Source organism: Ursus arctos, unplaced genomic scaffold (assembly GCF_023065955.2).
Source record: "Ursus arctos isolate Adak ecotype North America unplaced genomic scaffold, UrsArc2.0 scaffold_22, whole genome shotgun sequence".
NCBI lineage: Eukaryota > Metazoa > Chordata > Mammalia > Carnivora > Ursidae > Ursus > Ursus arctos.
Genome location: NW_026622897.1, coordinates 24,040,554 through 24,060,828, shown reverse-complemented (window position 1 = coordinate 24,060,828; position 20,275 = coordinate 24,040,554). Strand labels below are relative to the sequence as shown.

General features: G+C 42.1%; 1 protein-coding gene and 1 non-coding gene across 5 annotated transcripts in view; both read right to left on the bottom strand.

The window, feature by feature from the left end:
- Positions 1-220: 220 nt before the first annotated feature.
- The window catches only part of TMEM45B (transmembrane protein 45B), a 53,502-nt gene continuing 33,447 nt past the window's right edge, over positions 221-20,275 (bottom strand). For 2 of the 4 annotated variants that reach the window (XM_057316668.1, XM_048217182.2), the window contains exons 2-7: positions 13,313-13,406; positions 6,097-6,293; positions 3,948-4,154; positions 2,934-3,118; positions 2,237-2,382; positions 221-1,111 (exon numbers count right to left, since the gene is read on the bottom strand). In XM_057316668.1, the coding sequence (XP_057172651.1) occupies positions 1,003-1,111; positions 2,237-2,382; positions 2,934-3,118; positions 3,948-4,154; positions 6,097-6,277 (828 nt within the window). In that variant the 5' untranslated portion in view covers positions 6,278-6,293; positions 13,313-13,406 and the 3' untranslated portion in view covers positions 221-1,002. The remainder of the gene's footprint in view (positions 1,112-2,236; positions 2,383-2,933; positions 3,119-3,947; positions 4,155-6,096; positions 6,294-13,312; positions 13,407-20,275) is intronic. The other 2 variants (XM_044386529.3, XM_044386530.3) reach the window with 1 other exon arrangement.
- On the bottom strand, positions 11,039-11,145 carry LOC113260220 (U6 spliceosomal RNA). The gene has a single exon (XR_003317860.1). It is a non-coding gene; the product is annotated as a U6 spliceosomal RNA (small nuclear RNA).

The window sequence follows — 20,275 nt, the reverse complement described above, 5'->3', positions numbered from 1 at the left end:
CTCCGTCGTGTCTCATGGTAGTTGTACTTACCCCTTACGGTACCAGTCACCCTGTAGGTAACTGCTTGCGTATCTCTCCCATTAGACTGTGAGTTCCTGGCTGGACAGGTATCTCAGTAATCCTCCCAACCATTGCAGTGCCGGTGCAAAGTAGATGTTTAATAAATATTTGTTGAAGGAAGTTTAAAAAAAAAAAAAGAAAAATCCAGAACCAAGATTACAGTGTCAAGACTTTATATTACTAGTTCAAGATCCACATCCTTTGCAGGATTCTTACCCTTTGCTTTCAGCTATATTTAAATTGAAGGTCTTCAATAACCTGCCGTTTTTCTCTCTACCTCATTATACAGACTTCTCTTAGCATCTTCTTGTGAGGGTACTTTTGAGCACCCAGAACATCTGCGTTCCAGCTTTCAGTTGGGCCACTAACTAACTAGCTTCCTGATTTAAAAAAAAGAAAAAAGTCACCTTTGGCCCAGTATCATCACTTATCAGTAGTGTTGCAGTACTGTGGAATGGTAATGGTAATTAGGAAATGGCTAACAGGTAATATTTAAAGTACCAAAACTTGTGAATTATTTTACTTAAAAAATATGTGCTAGAATTGTATCTTTAAAATAAAGACAGTCTCATTTGCTTAATTTCTGCTAAGAAAGCACCTGTTTTCTTCAGAGAAAAAGGAATAAGTTATCAAAAGCAGTATTTTCTGCTGGATTCATATCCTGGATTCATCCGTGAGGCCACATCCTGTTCTGAAACTTTCAGAGTCTTTGATTATTTCTTTTCATACTGGGACACAAATAAAGGCTGGCTTCATTGTTCTTTATGAAGGATACCATAGCAACAGAGACTTCAGTCAGTTAAGTGAGAAGGTGCAAATATATAGAACCTTAAGACCGGACCAAAGCAAGTGCTGAGATCGAGGTGAGCTACCCCTTTGCACACTCCGGCTGTTTGTACTCAAAGGGGCATGTCCACCCCGCATGGATGACGGGTGCCCTCTCATTCCTCATCTGAGCCACTCAAGAGGGCCGTCTGGTAAGTGTGATCCGACTTCAGCTTCTGAATGCCAATGACTTCTCCTCCGTGCCTCTTTGACCGTGTCAGATGGCTGTAAGAGAGCAACAATAAGAGCACATGAAATCAGCCCCCCAATTCCCTTATTCTCTCGACCAAGGATGTTAAGGCATCCGCTGGTTCTTAAAGCATTTTCATATCTATATCTATCTATCTATCTATCTATCTATATATATATATATATATATGTATCTATCTATATATATATCTCCCCAATACTGTGGCTGTCTGCATATCTCACTTCTTGGACACTATTCATTGGTAGATGATTAATAATATTTAATGGTTAATGTCGTAACAGACTAAACATAGGTCTCCTGTTTCCCAGTTTATTGTTTCACTGACCAGGCACTGGAACTAAAGGAAACTGTGACCTGAAGTTCCCTTCTCTTTGGTCTGTGTGGAACTCGTGTGTGTGAACTCTGTCTGCTTTGGGGAGGGAAGTGGGAAACTAGAAAAAACGAGGGGCAGTTACAACAGAACTAATTATTAGCATATCCAAAAAGTCACTCGCACTGCAGTTCAAGGCCAGGTCTTCTGTTGACTCATAGGGTGACCTCATCAAGTTACTCAGTCTTTGAAGCCTTGGTTTCCCCGTCTGTAAAACGTTACAGCACATACTTCGTAAAATAATGAGGATTCAGTGGGGTAATAGACTTGAGGTTCTTAACCACAGGGCCTGGGGACAGTGAGTGCCTGGGAATGGTCAGCTATTCTAGTAACCTCTGATGAGCTCTTGAAAGAGCACTTGCTCTTACGGCATCGTGTCTGATTGCCACATCTCTGGGAAGGAGGTGGGGCAAATCCAGGAATAAGGTGATGGATTCAAAACGATGGACAGAACGGGGTGTGCAGTCCAGTACTGATGCCAAAGTCAGAGTTTTTCGTTTCACACCGCAGGCTTTAAGTCCATGAGAACTGCCTTTGAAACCTGGGTCTGTCAGGTGACAGTGGCAGTCCTTGAACTTCTCAGAATCTCATCACCCCCATTTGCAGAACTGGGCATATAGTTGGCACTCAAGAAGTGGCAGAAGTTAGCACTGCTTAGTTATGAAGGGTGGGTCACTGGAAATAAAAAGGATGTAGTGTAATAGATTTGGGGGACAAGAGGTGGTTTGGAGGAAAAAACTAGATGGAAGTTGTCTTCCCTTGGACTCACCAGAAAACGAGCGAGTAGCTGATGGCCACAATGCAGAGGGCAGCTAGGTAGTGCCAGCAGAAGCACATGGTGACGAACATGATGTTTGCGTGATCTTTCTGGTCCCATTCGGGTCCTCCAAAAGGTGGGAAGAGCACAAACCCGATCTGGTGGGTTACACAGAGAAGCCGGCCTTAGCTGGTCCTGAGAAGCAAGCTCGCCTCCCTCCCACGGCTACCCCCGTGGTCGGTTCATCGCCACTACCTCAGCTTTCCCACACCTCCGGTAGCATAGAAAGGCCTTTCTGCGCAGGAGAATTGCTCTAATTCTGGTTTTAGTATGGGCTTATTTTAAACATTTCAGGGCCTCCCATGTCAAGGGGGCAGCTGAGCAAGCGGAGCCTGTAACAGACTGTAGAAGTGATCCCTGCAAGTACCGTCTTGCAAGTGGAGCCTGGAAACTGTATCAACACCTCCACTCGGGGGGGGGGGGGTTGTTACTATGCTCGTGCATGCCCCGTGGACTCCGCTTGTCCTTCGTCAGCAAGCCGTTACTGGATGAAATGACCCAAGTCGGGGTAGGCACGGGAAGTCAAGTGGACCTCCGAACCCCTTCCTGTGGCATACGTCCCTGCTGGCCCTGCAGGACTTGCCTTGGACGAGCTCAGTGGGGCTCCTTGAATCCCCACAAGGTGAAGAGCCCCGTTTTGAATAATTACCTGCCAGAACCAGGTGCCCTGAAGAATAACGAGGCTGGTTCGGAAAAGTTGCAGCACAATATTGTCCCGGAGGATCACCTCCACGAAGATACTGAGGGCCCCTCCAAACACCGCGCACAGCAGGAGCGAGTGGATGTGCTGGTCCAGGGGAGGTCGGTTATGCACGTGGTAGTAGAAGAGGAAACCTGCACAAAGCAATTCCAGCCATCACGGGCGCACTGCTTTCTGCACGGTTTCCGTTCTAGAATGCCCTACACCTGTCTCAAAGCTAGATTCTTCAGCAGTTAGGAAGACAGGGCAACAGACAGATTAGATTGATTTCGTGTATGTACGAAGTGGATATATGCTGCAAAGGATGGATCTTTTAAAATCTTTTGATACAGGATGCGTAGGTGAAACATGTTGCTGATTTGTGACACGTGTGCGTGTGTGTACTTGGAATTCAGTTTTGCCCTCATTCAACCTCCCCTCCCCCTTCCTGAGGTACAGAAGTGAGGTTGTGGATTACAAAATGCTTTTTCCTTACCCCCGTGTATATGAGTTATATTGGGAAATCTGTCCTAGCTGCTGGGTGGGTCTCTGGAGGTTTCTGATGGGGTCCAGACAGGAACACTCCAGGCTGGGAGGTGGAGTGCAGTTTCTCTTCCCCAAACAGAGGGAGTTATTCTTACGCGTGGTGGCATCCAGCCAGGTTCTGGAGAGTTACTGTGTGTTTCGGTGTGGATGTGCACACGTGCTCTTATACACACGAGCGTGACGGGGGAGGGGGCAGGGACAGTGTGTGCACCGAGATCCAGAGACTTTGGCTAAAAGCCTTATGTTTTCATGTGCCGTTTTATGAACTATGTCCCCAGCACACAGGACCAAGTCCTGAGGTTTTTGAAATTCAGACATTTGGATTTTCTGGGGAAAGTGATTGTATTTGCAGTATTTCTGGTCTTTCTAGCCCGATCATCGTCAACACAATTCGTCAGTCTCTTGCTCTGTTTTTTTCCATCCGTACCACTGAGTTACCTTCGGTGAATGTCGCCACAGCCATAACCAGTCTGTCCAGCCCCAGGGGAACGTGGCTGACGAGATAGGTGAGCATATCCGTGATTCCCGAGACCGCGAAGAATAAATACATGGTGCTGTGCTGCCAGTTCATCAACTTGACCCACTCGCTTTCATGGTACAGGTGGAGATGTGGCCCGTCCGGCACAAACTGCTCTGCCAGGATCCCTGCAGGGCAATGAGTGGAAACTGAGGCGGGAAGAGGAGCTCCAGGACAAATAGACAAAAACTACCCCTAAGTCAGGAAGGAAGTTGAGACGCAGGTGAAAGTGGCCCGCGGTCCAGGGCAGCTACTTCAGTGTAGAATACGGCATTTGCCGGGGAACCTGTGTAGACCTCTTGCCTCTGTTGTCCTTTGGGGGTGGGGGTGCGGCGAGAAGGAGCAATAGAAACAGCCACACAGGTCCCTGGGATGTTTGTCTAGTGGTGGAGCTGAAAGGCATTATCACTTAGTGAGAATGTGGCTGATACACTAATCTTTGTGCTAAGTGAGCAGTGAAAGAAACCCCGGACCGAAACCATGAGGTTGAATATAATGGGATCCGAGCAGAGACACACCGGTGGAGAAGATAGCGGTGCACGCCTGAGGCAGGAGAAGCAGCGGGTGCGTTTTCGTCAGGGCAGACTTGGAGTGAGTGCTTTTCCTGGACATAGAGTGGGCTCTTTGAGCTCTGAGTCCTTCCCTGTTTAGGTCTCTGAACCCTACACACTGGGAGGACCAGGTGAAGGCCCGTCACCGTGGTGTTTCTGGCCATACTGTGTCTTACAAGGGGCAAGCCTTTGAGACAGAGGCTCAGAGTTCTCATCACCTGTTTTGGAAGGCAAAAGGTTGGCTTTTACGCCTCATGCCCAAAATGTTCTTAGGGCCTAGAATAATCCTCCATGACAACATTCTGGACCCTGTTCCCCATACATTTTTTTCTTAAATCCAGTCCCTTCCTGAACTTACATGTGAAAGATAAGAAACTGGTGGAAAGGACCTGGGAGAAGAAGTCCCACTGACACTAGAATGGGAGCTCTGTGAGGGCAGGAGGGACTCTGCTGGGTTCCCCATTGTCTCCCCACAACCTGGAGTAGTGAGTTCTTCCTGCTGGGTAGGAGCTCAGGAGATCTTGTTGAATGAGTAGTAGTTTCACCCAGCAAAGAGGCCAAATACTTTCCTAGCTCTACTTTTCTAGGCAACATTGATGCTGTCCTCAGCATTTAAGCTGTATTACAGCATTAAGCTGTTCACTTCTTGACTCCAGAAAGACGAGATACCTGAATGACTGGTGGATGGGAAAATTCAGCGAGGCTGGGCAGACAAAGCTAAGTGCCTCTGCTCGTTCCAGGAGGAGCTGCTGGTGTTGCTTCGGTTCCTTCTGAGACGCTGTAGGCCTCAGATGAGAAGTGGCAAAATGCAACTGCAGAATAAAGTTCCTCGTTACTCCCACGATGGGCTGATCCTGAGGAAGAACACTTTCTACTGTTGCCACTGTGGGCCCCTTCTCGTGGCCACTAGTGGAGCGGAATGGATGACGAGTCACAGTGGAAGGGTGTGGATTTTGTTGGAAGGGGCCACAGTAAAGGAAACTCCCTTTCCAATAGCCCTCTGCTGGCTTTCTATAGTCTCTTCCCCTGCCTTGCTTACTAGCTGTCTAGCATAAAGTCCCGTCCTTGTAATTGCGTGAGATTTGGGGATGGAGGATATGCCACGGAATTAGGTGGTAACTACTCTTGAGATTCTAGTGGAGAGACAACTGGAAAAAATGATTTTAGTACTTTCTTAACTCATGTACATGAGCTTACTCTATTACTTTTTCTATTCTTGTGTTTTATCTTTTTCATCAGGAATGTCTTCTATTCCTACAACTTATACCTATGTCCTTCTAGGGCAAAGAATGTAGTTTATTTGGTAGTTTTTCATGATGCACTATGATGTAAGGTGCTGTTAGCTTAACATTAACAAAGCTTAGTACACAGTAGATACTATAAAATATTTAGTGGCCCATGGAAAATCCTCGTTTTATTATCTGCCAGTGGAAACACCCATCTCCCAGGGTACAGAAAATGGGTTAAAGTTTCTGGGTGTGATGGGGAGATCCCCTGGACCAGATGACCCCCTTCTTACCAATGATTGAAAACAAGGTTCTGATTGCAGCTTCAATGATCTCGAGACGCTGATGGTAATGAGTCAGTCGGCTGCTTTTCCCCTTCTGGTGGAAGTACATCAGTGGGTACTTCACTGACCACCACAGCCCAACTATCAAGAAGAAGCTCCCTGGGAGAGCATGGCCCTTAAAGTTTGCCATCAGTGTTCTTCAGCACCTAAGGAAAGAGGGGACAGCTGTCAGGTAGCTGAATGAAGAAAACATAAATGGATATTTTGGCAGGAAACACAATATGTGACTGGGGATTCCAAACATAAGTCATATTAAGAAGGACCCACTCATTCTCAAAAAATAAGCCGAGTTATGTCCCTGAAGTCTGCTGAGTGAGTACCCAAGAGAATACCCCTGACCCTGAGGCTTTAAAAACATGGGTAAAATAAAAGGGGTGGTGGGGAGAAGGACAGGCAAATATTTACTGATCACAGGGTAGAAAAACCTTAAATGCGAGGGAGAGAATTAGAGAAATACTCACCTACAAAAGTATTTTATGTATCAAAAACAGCAGGAAGATGTTTGTAATAGTTATGATAAATGGCTATTGTGTAAGCCTTTGGCAAATTAGTAAGAAAAAGACTAGAAAAATGGCAAAAGACAGGAATATGCAAATCACAAAATGATACAAATTAATAATAATCTCATTGTAATTGAAGATGTGCAAATGAAAGCACAGTATCCTTTTCCACCTGATTTTTAAAAAAAGATTATTTGAGGGACGCCTGGGTGGCTCAGTCAGTGAAGCGTCTGCCTTCAGCTCAGGTCATGATCTCAGGGTCCTGGGATCGAGCCCCACATCGGGCTGCCTGCTCAGTGGGGAGCCTGCTTCCCTCTCTGCCTGCTGCTCCTGCTTGTGTGCACTCTCTCTCTCCGACAAATAAATACAATCTTTTAAAAAAATAAAAAAGATTATTTGAGAGAGAGAGCATACATGAGCAGGAGGGGCAGAGGGAGAGAGAGAATCTCAAGGAGTCTCCCCGCTGAACGTGGAGCCCGACTTGGGGCTTGATCTCACAAGCCTGAGATCATAACCTGAGCCGAACTCAAGAGTTGGACACAACCGGACACACTCTGGTGCCCCTCCCACCTAATTTGAAAATAATCTGAAAAATGAGAGATTTGATGCAGCCCTCTAGTATAGGAATATGTTCAATCTGATTCAAATTTCGTGGAAGTAAAAATAATTCTATAAACACCACCTTATTCCAAAAAAGATGGCAGGCCTCAATTTATTTTTACGCGTATGTTCTCACTGGGAACGTCAAGTGCCCGTGGTCTGTGCAGACTGTTCCAACACTGGCTGTCAGGACTTCCATCCCCTGTCACTGGCCACATGGTCTGTTTCACATCTGATGCATTTACAGTTGAGATTTCCACCCTTCATCAAGAACTTTCTCAAGTGTTTAAAAATCTTATAGTTAAAAAGTCAGATTGCATTTAAAAGGCTTATAATGGAAAGCAGCAGCCCTGTGCTCCACCCCTCCTCACCCACTAGTGAAACCACGTTAGACCCTCTCCACTATTTCTTCTGGGACTTGCCTCCACGATTCTCGTTAATTTGTGCACACTGCCATTTGCTCGTTTATCTTTGTCCGGCATTATCTACCAACTTCCTGGAGCTCTCCCTCCTCTTCAACCCTTCACGTTCACTAGAGTCACATGATGTTCCTTTGCTTCAGTCGTCAGTCAGTTTCGTTATTACGGCTCTGTAGATCCAAAGTCCTTACCAGGGCCGATAAGCCCTACGTGATCCTCAGCTATCTCTCCTTTGACCTCTCCGACCTACCCCCTCCAGCCCTGCCCCACCAGGTCCCTTCCCTGGCCTTCCATTTCCAAGCTCAGACAGCTCCTGCTTTCAGGGCTTGGGGGGTCTGGTATTTCCAGCGGGTTTCGCCCAGAGCCAACAGGGGTCTCCTTCACTTTACTCAGGTCTCTGTTCAAACGTTACTCTATTCCCGGACTACTTTGTGAAAAGTAGCAGGCATGTCCCATTTTTCAATCCAGGTATACTTTCTTTCTTTTTTTTTTTTTTTAAGAATTCATTTATTGTACATTTATTATTCACAGTTAATCACTACCTACCAAATGGTATCCAGGTATACTTCTAAATTTTCTTTAAAGCATGGATCACTATCTGATACTACATATTGATTTTTTTTTTTTCAAGCGTCCAGCTCTATCCACTAGAATGTCAAGTCCCTGAAAGGAGGGATTTGATCTGTTTTGTTACTGCAGTTAGCCCAGTGCTTACAGCAGGGCCTGACGGAGTAAGCACTCAAGTATTTGTGGAACGAACACATGCTCGTCCAAGTAGTATATTATGGATTAGGTTTTCACCATTTTTGGTTTTTTAGGTTTACAACAAAATTGAGAGTAAGGTAGAGAGATTTTTTCATACACCCCTTGCATAGTGCCCCCCCCATTATTGATATCATTCACTAGGGTGGTGCTTTTTTTTTTTTTTTAAACCAAGGATGAACCCACATTGATGCATCATAATCACCCCAAGTCCATAGTTTACCTTAGGGTTCACTCTTTTTTTTTTTTTTAAAGATTTTATTTTTATTTATTTGAGAGAGTGTGTGCAAGCATTGGGTGGGGGGGTGGGAAGGGCAGAGGGAGAGGGAGAAGCAGGCTCCCTGCTCAGCAGGGAGCCTAATTCAGGGCTCGATCCCAGGACCCCGGGATCATGACCTGAGCTGAAGACATGCTTAAGGACTGAGCCACCCAGTTGCCCCTAGGGTTCACTCTTGATGTTGTGCATTCCATGGATTTGGACAAAATTATAACGACATGTATCCATCATTATAAATATCACACAGAGTATTTTCACTGTCCTAAAAATCCTCTGTGCTCTGCCTGTTCATCTCTCCCCTCCTTCCCCACCCCTGCACCAGCCTTTTTTACTCTCTCCATAGTTTTGCTTTTCCTAGAATGTCAAATGCTGGAATCATAAAGTATGCAGCTCTTCAGATTGGCTCCTCTTACTTAGTAATATGCACTTTTTAAGTTTCTCTGTGTTTTTTTCATGGCTTGATGGCTCATTTCTTTTTAGCACTGAATACTGTCCTATAGCACCACAGTTTATTCATCCATTCACCTACTGAAGGACATCCTGATTGCTTTTAAGATTTGGGAATTTTGAATAAAGCTGTTACATCTTTGTGCAGGGTTTTGTGTGGACATAAGTTTTTACCTCCTTTTGGTAAACACCAAGGAGGGAGACTGCGGGATCGTATGGCGAGAGTGTGTTTTGCAGGAACTGCCAAACTGTCCTCCAAAGTGGCTGTACCATTTTGCATTCCCACCAGCAATGTGTGAGAGTTCCTGTTGCTCCACATGCTCACCAGCATTTGGTGTTGTCAGTGTTCCACGTTTCGGCCATTCTAAGAGGTATGCAGTGGTATCTCATCATTTTAATTTGCAGTTACCTGATGACATACTACGATGGGGAGCATCTTTTCAGATGCTTAGTTGTGTATCTTTGGTGAAGTGTCTGTCAAGGTGTTTGACCCATTAAAATTTTTTTCTTAAGTTTTAAGAGTTGTTTATTTTGGATTGCAGTCCTTTAGCAGATGCGTCTTTTGTAAATATTTTCTTCCAGTCTGTGGCTTGTCTTCTAATTTTCTTGATTTTGTCTTTTGCAGAGCAGAAGTTTTTAATTTTAATGAAGTCCAACTTACCAATTCTTTCTTTCATGGATAATGTCTTTGGTGTTATATCTAAAAAAGCATCAATATACCTGAGGTCATCTAGGTTTTCTCTTATCTGTCTTCTAGGAATTTTATACCTTTGCATTTTACATTTAGATCTATGGTCCATTTTGAGCTTTCTTTTGTGATGGGTAGAAGGTCTGTGTCTAGATTCATTTTTTTGCAAGTGGATGTCCAGTTGTTCCAGCACCATTTGTTGAAGAGACTATCTTTGCTCCATTGTGTCACCTTTGTTCTTTTGTCAAAGATCAATTGGTCAGGGTCTATTTCTGGGCTCTATATTTCTGTTTCATTGATCTATTTATCTATTTCTTTGCCAATACCACATTCTCTTGATTATTGTAGCATTATAGTAAGTCTTGAAGTTGGGTATCATGAGTCCTTTGACTTTGTTCTTCTTCAATATTGTGTTGGCTATTCAGGGTCTTTTGCCTTTCCATATAAACTTTAGAATCAATTTGTCTATATCCATGAAATAACTTGCTGGGATCTTGACTGAGATTACATTTAATCTATAGATCTAGTTGGGAAGAGCTGACATCTTGACAATGTTGTCTTCCTATCCATGAACATGGAATATCCCTCCATTTATGTAGTTCTTTGTAGTTCTGGGTTCATTCACCAGAGTTTTGTGGTTTTCTTCTTATAGATCTTGTACTTATTTTGTTAGCTTTATAGCTAAGTATTTCTTTTGGGGGGGTGCTAATATAAAGGTATTTTTAATTTCAAATTCCACTTGTTTCTCATACCTTTTCTGTTCCTCTGTTCCTTATTTACTGCTTTCTTTTGTGTATAACAAGTAATTTTGTTGTACTATTCTAATTCCTTTTCATTTTTTTTAGCTATAGTTTTGAAAATTTTCTATTCTAATGCTTACTCTAGGAATTACAGTATGTATCACTGTCTACTTTAGGTTAATATTAACTTAATTCTGGTAAAACATAGCCATTTTGTTAATTTGTAGCTCCATTTTCTACCCCCTTCATCATGCCGCTGTTGAATCACATATTAACAATACATAAATATATGTATCAAATATATGTATATAATATCTATATTATAAACCAAAAGCATTGCAATTATTGCTTTAAATAGTCTTTTTAAAAAACTTTTTAATTAAGTTTTTAATTTTAATTCCCGTATAGTTAACATATGTGTTATATTAGTTTTAGGTGTACAATATAGTGATTCAACAAAAAATATGGGACGCTTCACAAATTTGTATGTCATGCTTGTGCAGAGGCCATGTTAATCTTCTCTGTATCGTTCCAATTTTAGTATCTGTGCTGTCAAAGTGAGTGCTAGTCTTACATTTTTCAGGAAATAGAGACAGATACATAATCTTTCATATTTAATTACATATTTACCACTTCTAGTGCTCTTCATTTCTTCCTGTGCATTTGAATAACCCTCTAACCTCATTTACTTCCAAAATGAAGGATATCCTTTAATATTTCTTATAGAGAAGTTCTGTTACCAATGAATTTTTTTGCTTTTATCTGGAAATTATTTCATTTTCATTTTTGAAGAATAAGTTAGGCTGGATATGGAACTCTTAGTTGGTAGTTTTTCCTCTCAACACTTTATGTCAGTCCATTGGCTTTTGGCTGATGAGAAATCAGCTGTTAATCATATTGTTATTCCCCAGTGAGTTACTTTTTTTCCTGCTTTCAAGTTTTTCCTATTTCTTTGGGTTTCAGCAGTTAGACTATGATATATCTTTTTGTGGTGCTTTTTGTGTTTTGTTTTATTTTTTGATATTGGCTGAGCTTCTTGGGTCTGTAGTTTAATATTTTTCATCAAACTTGGGAAGTTTTCAGCCATTAATTCTTCAATTATTTTTTCTGACTCCCCTTTCTCTCTGCCCCACCCCCTTTTCTGCTCATTCCCATGTTTAACCCATAGAGCCAAGGATTTTCAACTCCCCAATCACCACCCTGAATTGCATCTGTTTCCCCTGGCAGCAAAACTACTTGTTTTCATAGCTAGCACCACGTAACTTAAAAGTCATTGACTGAGTGAAGGGGCTAATGGCAACAGCCTCAGGCAAAAAGGCCATGGCCTCCAACTGTTTTACCTAAAGATCTAGCAGCTTTTCAAAAAAATCAAAGCTTCTGTTGGGAGTTTAGCTGAACTACTCCAATAATATTGCTGTCTCCTCCTCCATTTTGTGTGGCCAGGTGGCCTGCAGGGGCCTTGAACTGTCAGGAGCCCCTCCTGAGAGCATGCCTGAGAGAACAACTGCAGAGTCACGAGTAAACCTAAGTTCCTGATAGGACTTCCCCAATGGTCTCCCCCATCTCCCAGGGCCTTTCCCTTGTGCACCCCTTAAATAAGACCCCTGTGAAGCTTACCCAAACCCTGTTCTTCCTGGTTTGAACTGACCAGTCCAGGTTTAGCCTGGGAATCCCAAGGGCTCTACTTGTGGACCCTAATAAAGGTATGTGTGCCAGGTCATGTCACACTCTCTACCTGTGCTCTGCTTTGACCTCCCCAGGGGGCCCCTCAAGGCACGCCTTGTACGTTCTCCAGGACTTTTGAGAAATAAAAATCTCTATTTCTGATAGAAATCTTCTGTTGAACAGAGCCTCACCATCAGCCACCGGGGGACTCTACTTAACAAATGTTAATTTAACAAAGTCCCAACAGCTCCTTAATTGTTGCCTGGCTTTGGTCAATTTGCAGTTCCTGGAAATGGCTGGTATTGACAATTTTGTCTAGTTTTATACATTTTTTTGTTCGTTTTTTGTTTTTGCAGAAAGAAATTGCCTGTCTGTTCATGCTGCCATAACTGGAAGGTTCTCTTCTCATTCTTTTTAAACCGTATATTGATCAACATAAGAAAAAAAGGCCTCCATTTTCATTTAATGTTTAACCCAAGTCCCTTTCATGATCAAGCCTGTTATACTCCTTTGTTTTCTTAGCCAGAAGTGCAGAAAAACCAGCTTTGCAAAATCCTTCCAGTCCTTCCCCATTTTCTGAGGAGCAATACCCTGAATAAAGGCAGAGTCCTTGTCTGTTCATACCAATTCATCAAGCCCCACCCTCTCCTTTTACCTGGTTTTGGATTCACATCAGTGGATGGCAGGGCCCGCAGCATGTCTGTAGAAACGATTTCTAAATTTACTTAACGCTGCTTGGAAGGCTGAGTACCTTGATTTGATGAGGGGGAGGAGCAGGGAGGTAGATTTCTTCCAATAACCAATGATTAGATTATTTTTTTATTAGCTCCCTCATAGGACACGTAGTAGAGATACAGGATGGGTCAGTTTCAATAAGGAGGAACAAGGCAATAACTAACTTCAAACAGAAAAATAAAAATTTAGACTTCTAATAATTTGGATAACACCATTCAAAGAGGTCAAGTCCCTGAGAAATCTAGCTTTAAAAAAATTATTTAAAAATAAATAAAGCAAATGTTTAAGGGATAAGCTCTTTAGAATCACACTATAAAATACTTCAGAGGTACCTGGGTGGTTCAGTCAGTTAAGCATCCAACTTTTGATTTCAGCTCAGGTTTTTTTTTTTTTAAAGTAGGCTCCACAGGGCTTGAACTCACAACCCTGAGATAAAAAAAAAAAAAAAAAATCAATCTAAGGAAAACCCACAGAGAGGAAAACATCAGAAAGTTATTCTGCAAAGACAATCTTCCTTTCTTATTTTAATATATTTGCTCTTTTTTGATATTGCATGAGATAGAGTGTGAAGGGCGGGCTGAGTGTTTTGGAAAGGTAGTAGCTTTAAGTTATAGCAAAAAAAAAAAAAAGAAAAAAAGCTGGCAGCTGAGAAGACTGTGGTTTGGGCAACTTTTCATGTCACATCTAAGGAGATCCTGAGAAATGAACATCATTTGCAGAAGATGTTTGATGGGCTTTTCCTTGTCCTTATCTTTAACCATTTCCCCCCTCTACATTCCCTAATTTTAATTTGAGATAAGTGAAATGGAAGACAAGTTGAAGATGTCCAGAAGAGAAAAAGGAGGGAAGATTGAAGAGTAGGAGACAGGGAAAGAAGACCGGAGAGTCATAGAAGTAGAGAGAGGGAGTGAGCAGAGGAGAGGAGAAATTATGCTTGATGCAGTTTGCCTGTAGTTAAAAATAAAACTTGATATGGTGCCCTTTGTTTCTTAATAAAGCCCACATTTTCCCTTATTTTAGATGAAGAAAGTAGTGAAAGGATGTATTTAGATGAGTGAGAGAATAAAAAATAAGGAAATCGAATCTTATTTTCTTTCTTGAGTGCCTAGGCTTAGCAACCAGCACTCTCCAACATTAGAACTAAGGACTTGGCATTCATGGCATGGGGAGGAGTTAAAGCCAATTCCTCCCAATTTGAGATGACAGGATACAAAATGTATAGATTACCAAATACCACAGAGAACCTGGACCTTTTCTTAGTTCTAGCCATACATTTGACTTAAGAAATTATGGTTTATCTTCACCACGGGATATTATGTAATCATTAAAAAGACTGCATTAGAGCTATACCAGCTGTACTGGAAGGTTTTCCATGAGATAGTTGGCTAAGACAAGCAAGATGGAAAAGACTACTTGACCCCATATGACCCCATTTTGAGCAACAATGGTAACGTCCTGCATATATGTATTACATATAGGTACAGGTATATGACTATATGAACAGGAAAAACAATATGAAAGAGTACTTTGAGGGTATGTAACACTATTCATTAAGTACTTCTGGCTCTCTTTCTTCTAGGCACATGGTATGATTGTACTTTCTGACCCCCTTGTGGTTGGGTGGGGTCTTGTGCGTTGTGACCAGAAGTGACGTGTTAGTTCTGGGCATAAACATGTAATTGGCAGTTCAAGACCCCCCAGAACACATTTCCTTTACCACATTACTATCAATGTTCATGACAGTGACTCTTCCATCAGCCTAGATCCCAGAGTGAAGAGACATAGAGCAGAGCTCCAAACAAGCCATGATTTACACATGGCATGGGAAAAATAAACAGTTGTAATGAGTCACTAAGCTTTGCAGGGTGTTTTTATCCAGCATAACCTAAATTGTTATGAGTCATAAAGATATACTGGATCAACGTGTTATGGGTAGGACACTTAGGCTTTCGTAGTTTCTTTAAAAAAAAAAAATACTGGAAAGCTTTACTATATCAAGGGAAGAAGTTATGATGTCATAAAGAAAGGCAGAATTTGTACCAAAAAGGTGCCAAATACAATTTTGGCAAACTGTATCTGGATCTGTCCTGATTCCTCTCTTTTCTTTCTGATATCAGATAGACACATTTTCTCTTTCAAAATGGTGCCTGAGTTCCTCTACCCCCACCCTACTGCCCTTCCTTAAAACACAGCAAAATTAAAATTCAGGCAAGCAGGAGCCTGTTTGTTACATTGTAGTTAGCCTTTAGGTCCATTTCTCCAGTCTGTGTCCCCCCCCTCCCCCCCCCGGTCTCAACAGGCTCTGCAGGTACTTTTGGTTGTTGTCACAACTGGGGGTGATGGTGGTGTTGCTCACATCTGTAGGTAGAGACCGAAAATGCTGCTAAACATTTTGCAATGGGCAGGACACCCCCCACAACAAAGAACTCTGCAGCTCAAATCTCAACAATGCTGAGGCTGTGAAACCCTGCTCTAGTCTAGGCCAGCTTCCTATCCTGCTTTTTTCCTGCCCAGAGACAGAGATCAGGTGGCCTTTATTTCTTTGTTATTTATGTCACCACTTATTAGAGTGTTCTATCTTCAAAACTGTTTATAGGGCATAAACTCACAGTCCTAGAAATTTTCCCCCTTGCTTTCCATATGCTTTTTTTTTTTTTTAAAGTAACAGCTTTATTGAGATATAGTTCACATACCATTTTCACCTACAGGGTAAAGTTCAATGGTTTTGAGTATATCCACGGAATTGTACAATCAATCACCACAGTCAATTTTAGAACATTTTCATACCCACAAAAAAATTTCCCTAACCCATTAGTGACTCCATTTGCCCAGGTCCCCCTTCCCCCAAAGCCCTAGGGAACCACTAATGTACTTCATGGCCCTATTAATTTACCTATTCTGGACATTTTATATACATCGAGTCATACAACATGTAGTCATCTGAGACTGAATCTCTTTTTTTAAATTGTTTGTCTGTTTAATTGCTATAGCCAGTGTGGGTCTCGGACTCACAACCCCAAGATCAAGACTGAGCCAGACAGGTGCCCACAGACTGGCTTCCTTCTTTTAGCATGTTTTGTTTTTTTTAATGTTTTTTTATTATATTATGTTAGTCACCATACAGTACATCCCTGGTTTTTTTAGCATGTTTCGGAGGTTCATCCATGTGGCGGCACGAGCCCCTACTTATTCCTTTCTACGGCTATTTCATGGGGTGCATATACCGCATTTACTGGCTTGCTAGGGCTGCTGTAACGAACCACACTGGGTGGTTTAAAAACAGAATTTATTTTCTCACAGTTGTGGATGTTAGAAGTCTGAGATCGAGGTGTTGGCAGGGTTGGTTTCTTCTGAGGCCTTTGTCCTGGGCTTGAAGATGGCGGTCTTCTCTCTGTGTCTTCACATACGTCTTCCCTTGGCGTGTGTCTGTGTCCCCTTCTTACAGGGCAATAGTTAGATTAGATTAGAGCCCTCGCTGATGACCTCATTTTAACTTAGTTATCTCTCTAAAGACCATGTCTTCCAATATAGTCACCGTCTAAAGTACTGGAGGTTAGGACTTCAACAACATATGAATTGGGGGGTGGGGAGCATAATTCAGCCCATAACACCACATTTTATTTATCTGTTCATCACTTGGCTGTTCCATATACTTTTATAGATTTAATTACTAAATCACTACAAAAGACAACCCAGATGTATCAAAGAGGACACTCTGAAGGTTTCAACGACCTTACTAAGTATTCCTGCTTTGTATTTCTGGGACAGTTTTCCTAATGAATCTGAAAGCCACCCTCATATGGTTCTAGAAGTTTCAGTGCTTTCTTGCTATTTCTCTCTCTCTCTTTTTTTCAAATAACAGCCTTGTTGAGATATAATTCATATATCATAAAGTTCAGTCCTTTAAAGCATATAATTTAGTGATTGCTGGTATCTTCACAGTTGTGCAACCATTACCACCATCTGATTTTAGAATATTTTCGTCAACCCATAAGAAATCCCATACTCATTAGCAGCCATTCCCCATTTCCTCCCAACCCCTCCGACCCTGGCAACCACTAGCCTCCTTTCTGTCATCATGGATTTGCCTATTCTAGCAATTTCCTATAGGTGTAATCATACATCTCTGCCTCTTTCACTTGGCGTGGTTTCAAGGTTCATCCAGTCTTGTAGCATGTATCAGTGCTTGATTCCTTTTTATTGCTGTTGTTGTTGCTTTTAGAGGGAGGGAGAGAGCGAGGGCACAAGCAGGGGGGAGGGGCAGAGGGAGAGGGAGAGAAAGAATCCTCAAGCACACTCCCTGCTAAGCAGGGAGCCCAACTTGGGGGGCTCTATTTCATGACCCTGAGATCATGGCCTGAGCTGAAACCAAGAGTCAGACACTTACCAACTGAGCCACCCAGGCGCCCCCATTCCTTCTGATTGTTGAATAATATTCCATTGTATAGATCTGTCACATTTTGTTTATCCATGCACCTGGTTTTTAAATTTTAATCTTTAAAAAATTTAAAAAAATATTTTATTTATTTGACAGAGTGAGCGAGAGAGAGAGCACAAGCAGGGGGAGCAGCAGAGGGAAAGGGAGAAGCAGGCTCCCTGCTCAGGGAGCCTGATGCGGGGCTCAATTCCAGGACCCCGGGATCATGACCTGAGCCAAAGGCAGATGCTTAACTGACTGAGCCACCCAGGCGCCCCAATCTTTTAAATTTTTAATTGAAGTATAGTTGACATATAATATCCATTCATTTATGGATGGATATTTGGGTTGTTATGAATAATGATGCTATGAATATTGGTATACATATTGTTGTGTGTACCTATGTTTTCATTTCTCTAGGAATGGAATTGCTTGATCATAAATGTTAACATTTTGAGGAATGACCAGACTCTTTTCCACAGTGGTGGCACCATTCTCCAGTCTCACCAGCAAAGTATGAAAGTTTCAATTTCTCCACATCCTCATCAACATTTGTTATGTTCATCTTTTTTATTTTAGCCATCCTACCGCATGTGAAGTATATCTCATTGTTTTGTTTCATTTTGCTTCCCAAATGATTAGTGATGTGAAGCATCTCTTTATGAGCTTGTTGGGTATTTGTATATCTTTTCCGGAGAAATGCCTATTCAAATTCATTGCCCATTTTAAGTTGATGTCTTTTTATTGTTGAGTTGTAATAACTCCTTATATTATTATAGATACAAGTCTTGTATCAGATATATGATTTGGAAATATTTTCTTTATGTGGGTTATCTTTTTACTTTCTCAATTATGTCCTTTGGAGCACAGAAGCTTTGATTTTTTTTTTAAAAAGATTTTATGTATTTATTTGTCAGAGAAAGAGAGCACGAGCAGGGGGAGTGGCAGGCAGAGGGAGAAGCAGACTCCCCGCTGAGCAAGGAGCCCGATATAAGACTCGATCCCAGGACCCTGAGATCATGACCTGAGCCGAAGGCAGATGCTTAACCAATTGAGCCACCCAGGTGTCCCAGAAGCTTTTGATTTTAATGAAGTCCAGTTTATCTGTTTTTTTCTTTTGTTGTTTGTGCTTTTGGTGTCATGTCTAAGAAACCATTGCTTAACTCAAGGGCATGAAGATTCACTGCTGTGTTTTCTTCTAAGATTTTTACAGTTTTAGTTCTTACATTTATGTCTATGATCCATTTTAATTAACTTTTGTATATGGTGTGAGGTCGTGATCCAACTTCATTTTTTGCATATCCAACTGTCCCAGCCATCTGGTGAAAAGATTCTTCTTTCCCCCTTTGAATTGTCTTGGTGCCTGTCCGTCTACCCTTTTATTCTTGAAAATGGATTTTGTCAGTCTTCAAAGAAGGACCTTGCCTACAATAAGGTGAAACTCTAGTGAGGAAAGAGTAATTCAACTATTATGACACATATATTAAATATTTTAATAGAGTGTGCAGAGTTATGACAATGAAAGGAGGACTCTGACTCACCCTGCAAGAAACAGGAGAAAGATTATAGAGGGAAGTGTCCCTAAAACTTCCTTGAAAAACAGGTAAGCATAGGTTGGGTGGATACAGTGCCAGGCAGAGCAAATAGTACATGCAAAGGCTGAGAAGCAGGTGCAGCCAGTCATCCATATAGTCAGAGCTGAGCTAGGTAATGTCGCTTACTCTCTTTACCCTACCATTCCTACCTTCTTTACCAGGGAAGACGAAATGTCACTCTCTTCCGTGGGTGGAATGCATTAAACCTTGAAATTATCAGAGATTAGGAATGCATTAAACCTTGAAATTATCAGAGATTAGGAATGAAAAAAGTCAAATAAACCAAACATTGTGGGCCTGTGTGCCCAAAAGTCTCTGGAAAGGATACGAACCAATTCACAAATGGGCCTGAGGAAGGTTAAGTTAGAAAAGATGCAAGTCAAGTTTTACATTAGTTCGGGTGCATTCGATTTCCCAGATTTCCCTTAGGGAAACTGGGTTACTACATGTTCCTTTAAGGGGAAATATAGTCACATAATAGAAAGAACATGAATCATGGAGTGCATGGAGTGTCAATCCTTTTGCTACCTCTGCTGGAAAGAGCTTGCACAAGTTCCCTAACCTCTCCGAATTTCTTCAGTACCCCTTCTTCCAAAACAGAAGCATCTTGTGAGGATTAACTGAGAGTGTCTAGCAGCTAACTACAGTGAGTGTTTAACAAGTGTTAGTTTCCTCTCTTCTCTGGTGTTCTTATACTTATTCCCACAATTAATGGGGGGGGGGGTGTGGACCAGGGCTTCTCTCTTAGGGGAAGTATAATTATTGAACTAAGGCTGCTGCCTTTGCTTTTAGAACCTAATTCCAAGTGGGGAGAGGGGAATCATGTGGAAAGTTTACCTGACTCTGGAGAGGGTAGTGGCTGAATATCTTTTTAATAGGAATGGGATGTGTGTTTGGTCAGTAGGCAAGTAGGTTACAGGGAGAATATAACATATTATTTTACTCCACGACATGGTTTTTATACTTTTTGAATTTGTTCTTGCCAACAGAAACACTCAGATGGCTTCTGGTCTGAGTTTACTTTGGAATATAACCAACCCTGCCTGACTCAGCTTTCTGTTACTCTGCAAATAACAAGTTTAATACCCTCCTTCTCCTATGAGCTGCTTAGTAGTCACATGCAGAGGAAGCAGAAGTACAGAGGGGAAAGTTCTCTGTTGCCCACAGCTGATGTAACGGTGCTTTAGTCCTGAACTTGAGGCAGAGTGCATCCCTGCTCTACAGTAGCCCGAGAGCCCTCAAGTCACTCTAGAGTCCATCACTCTTTTTTAACATTTCATGGT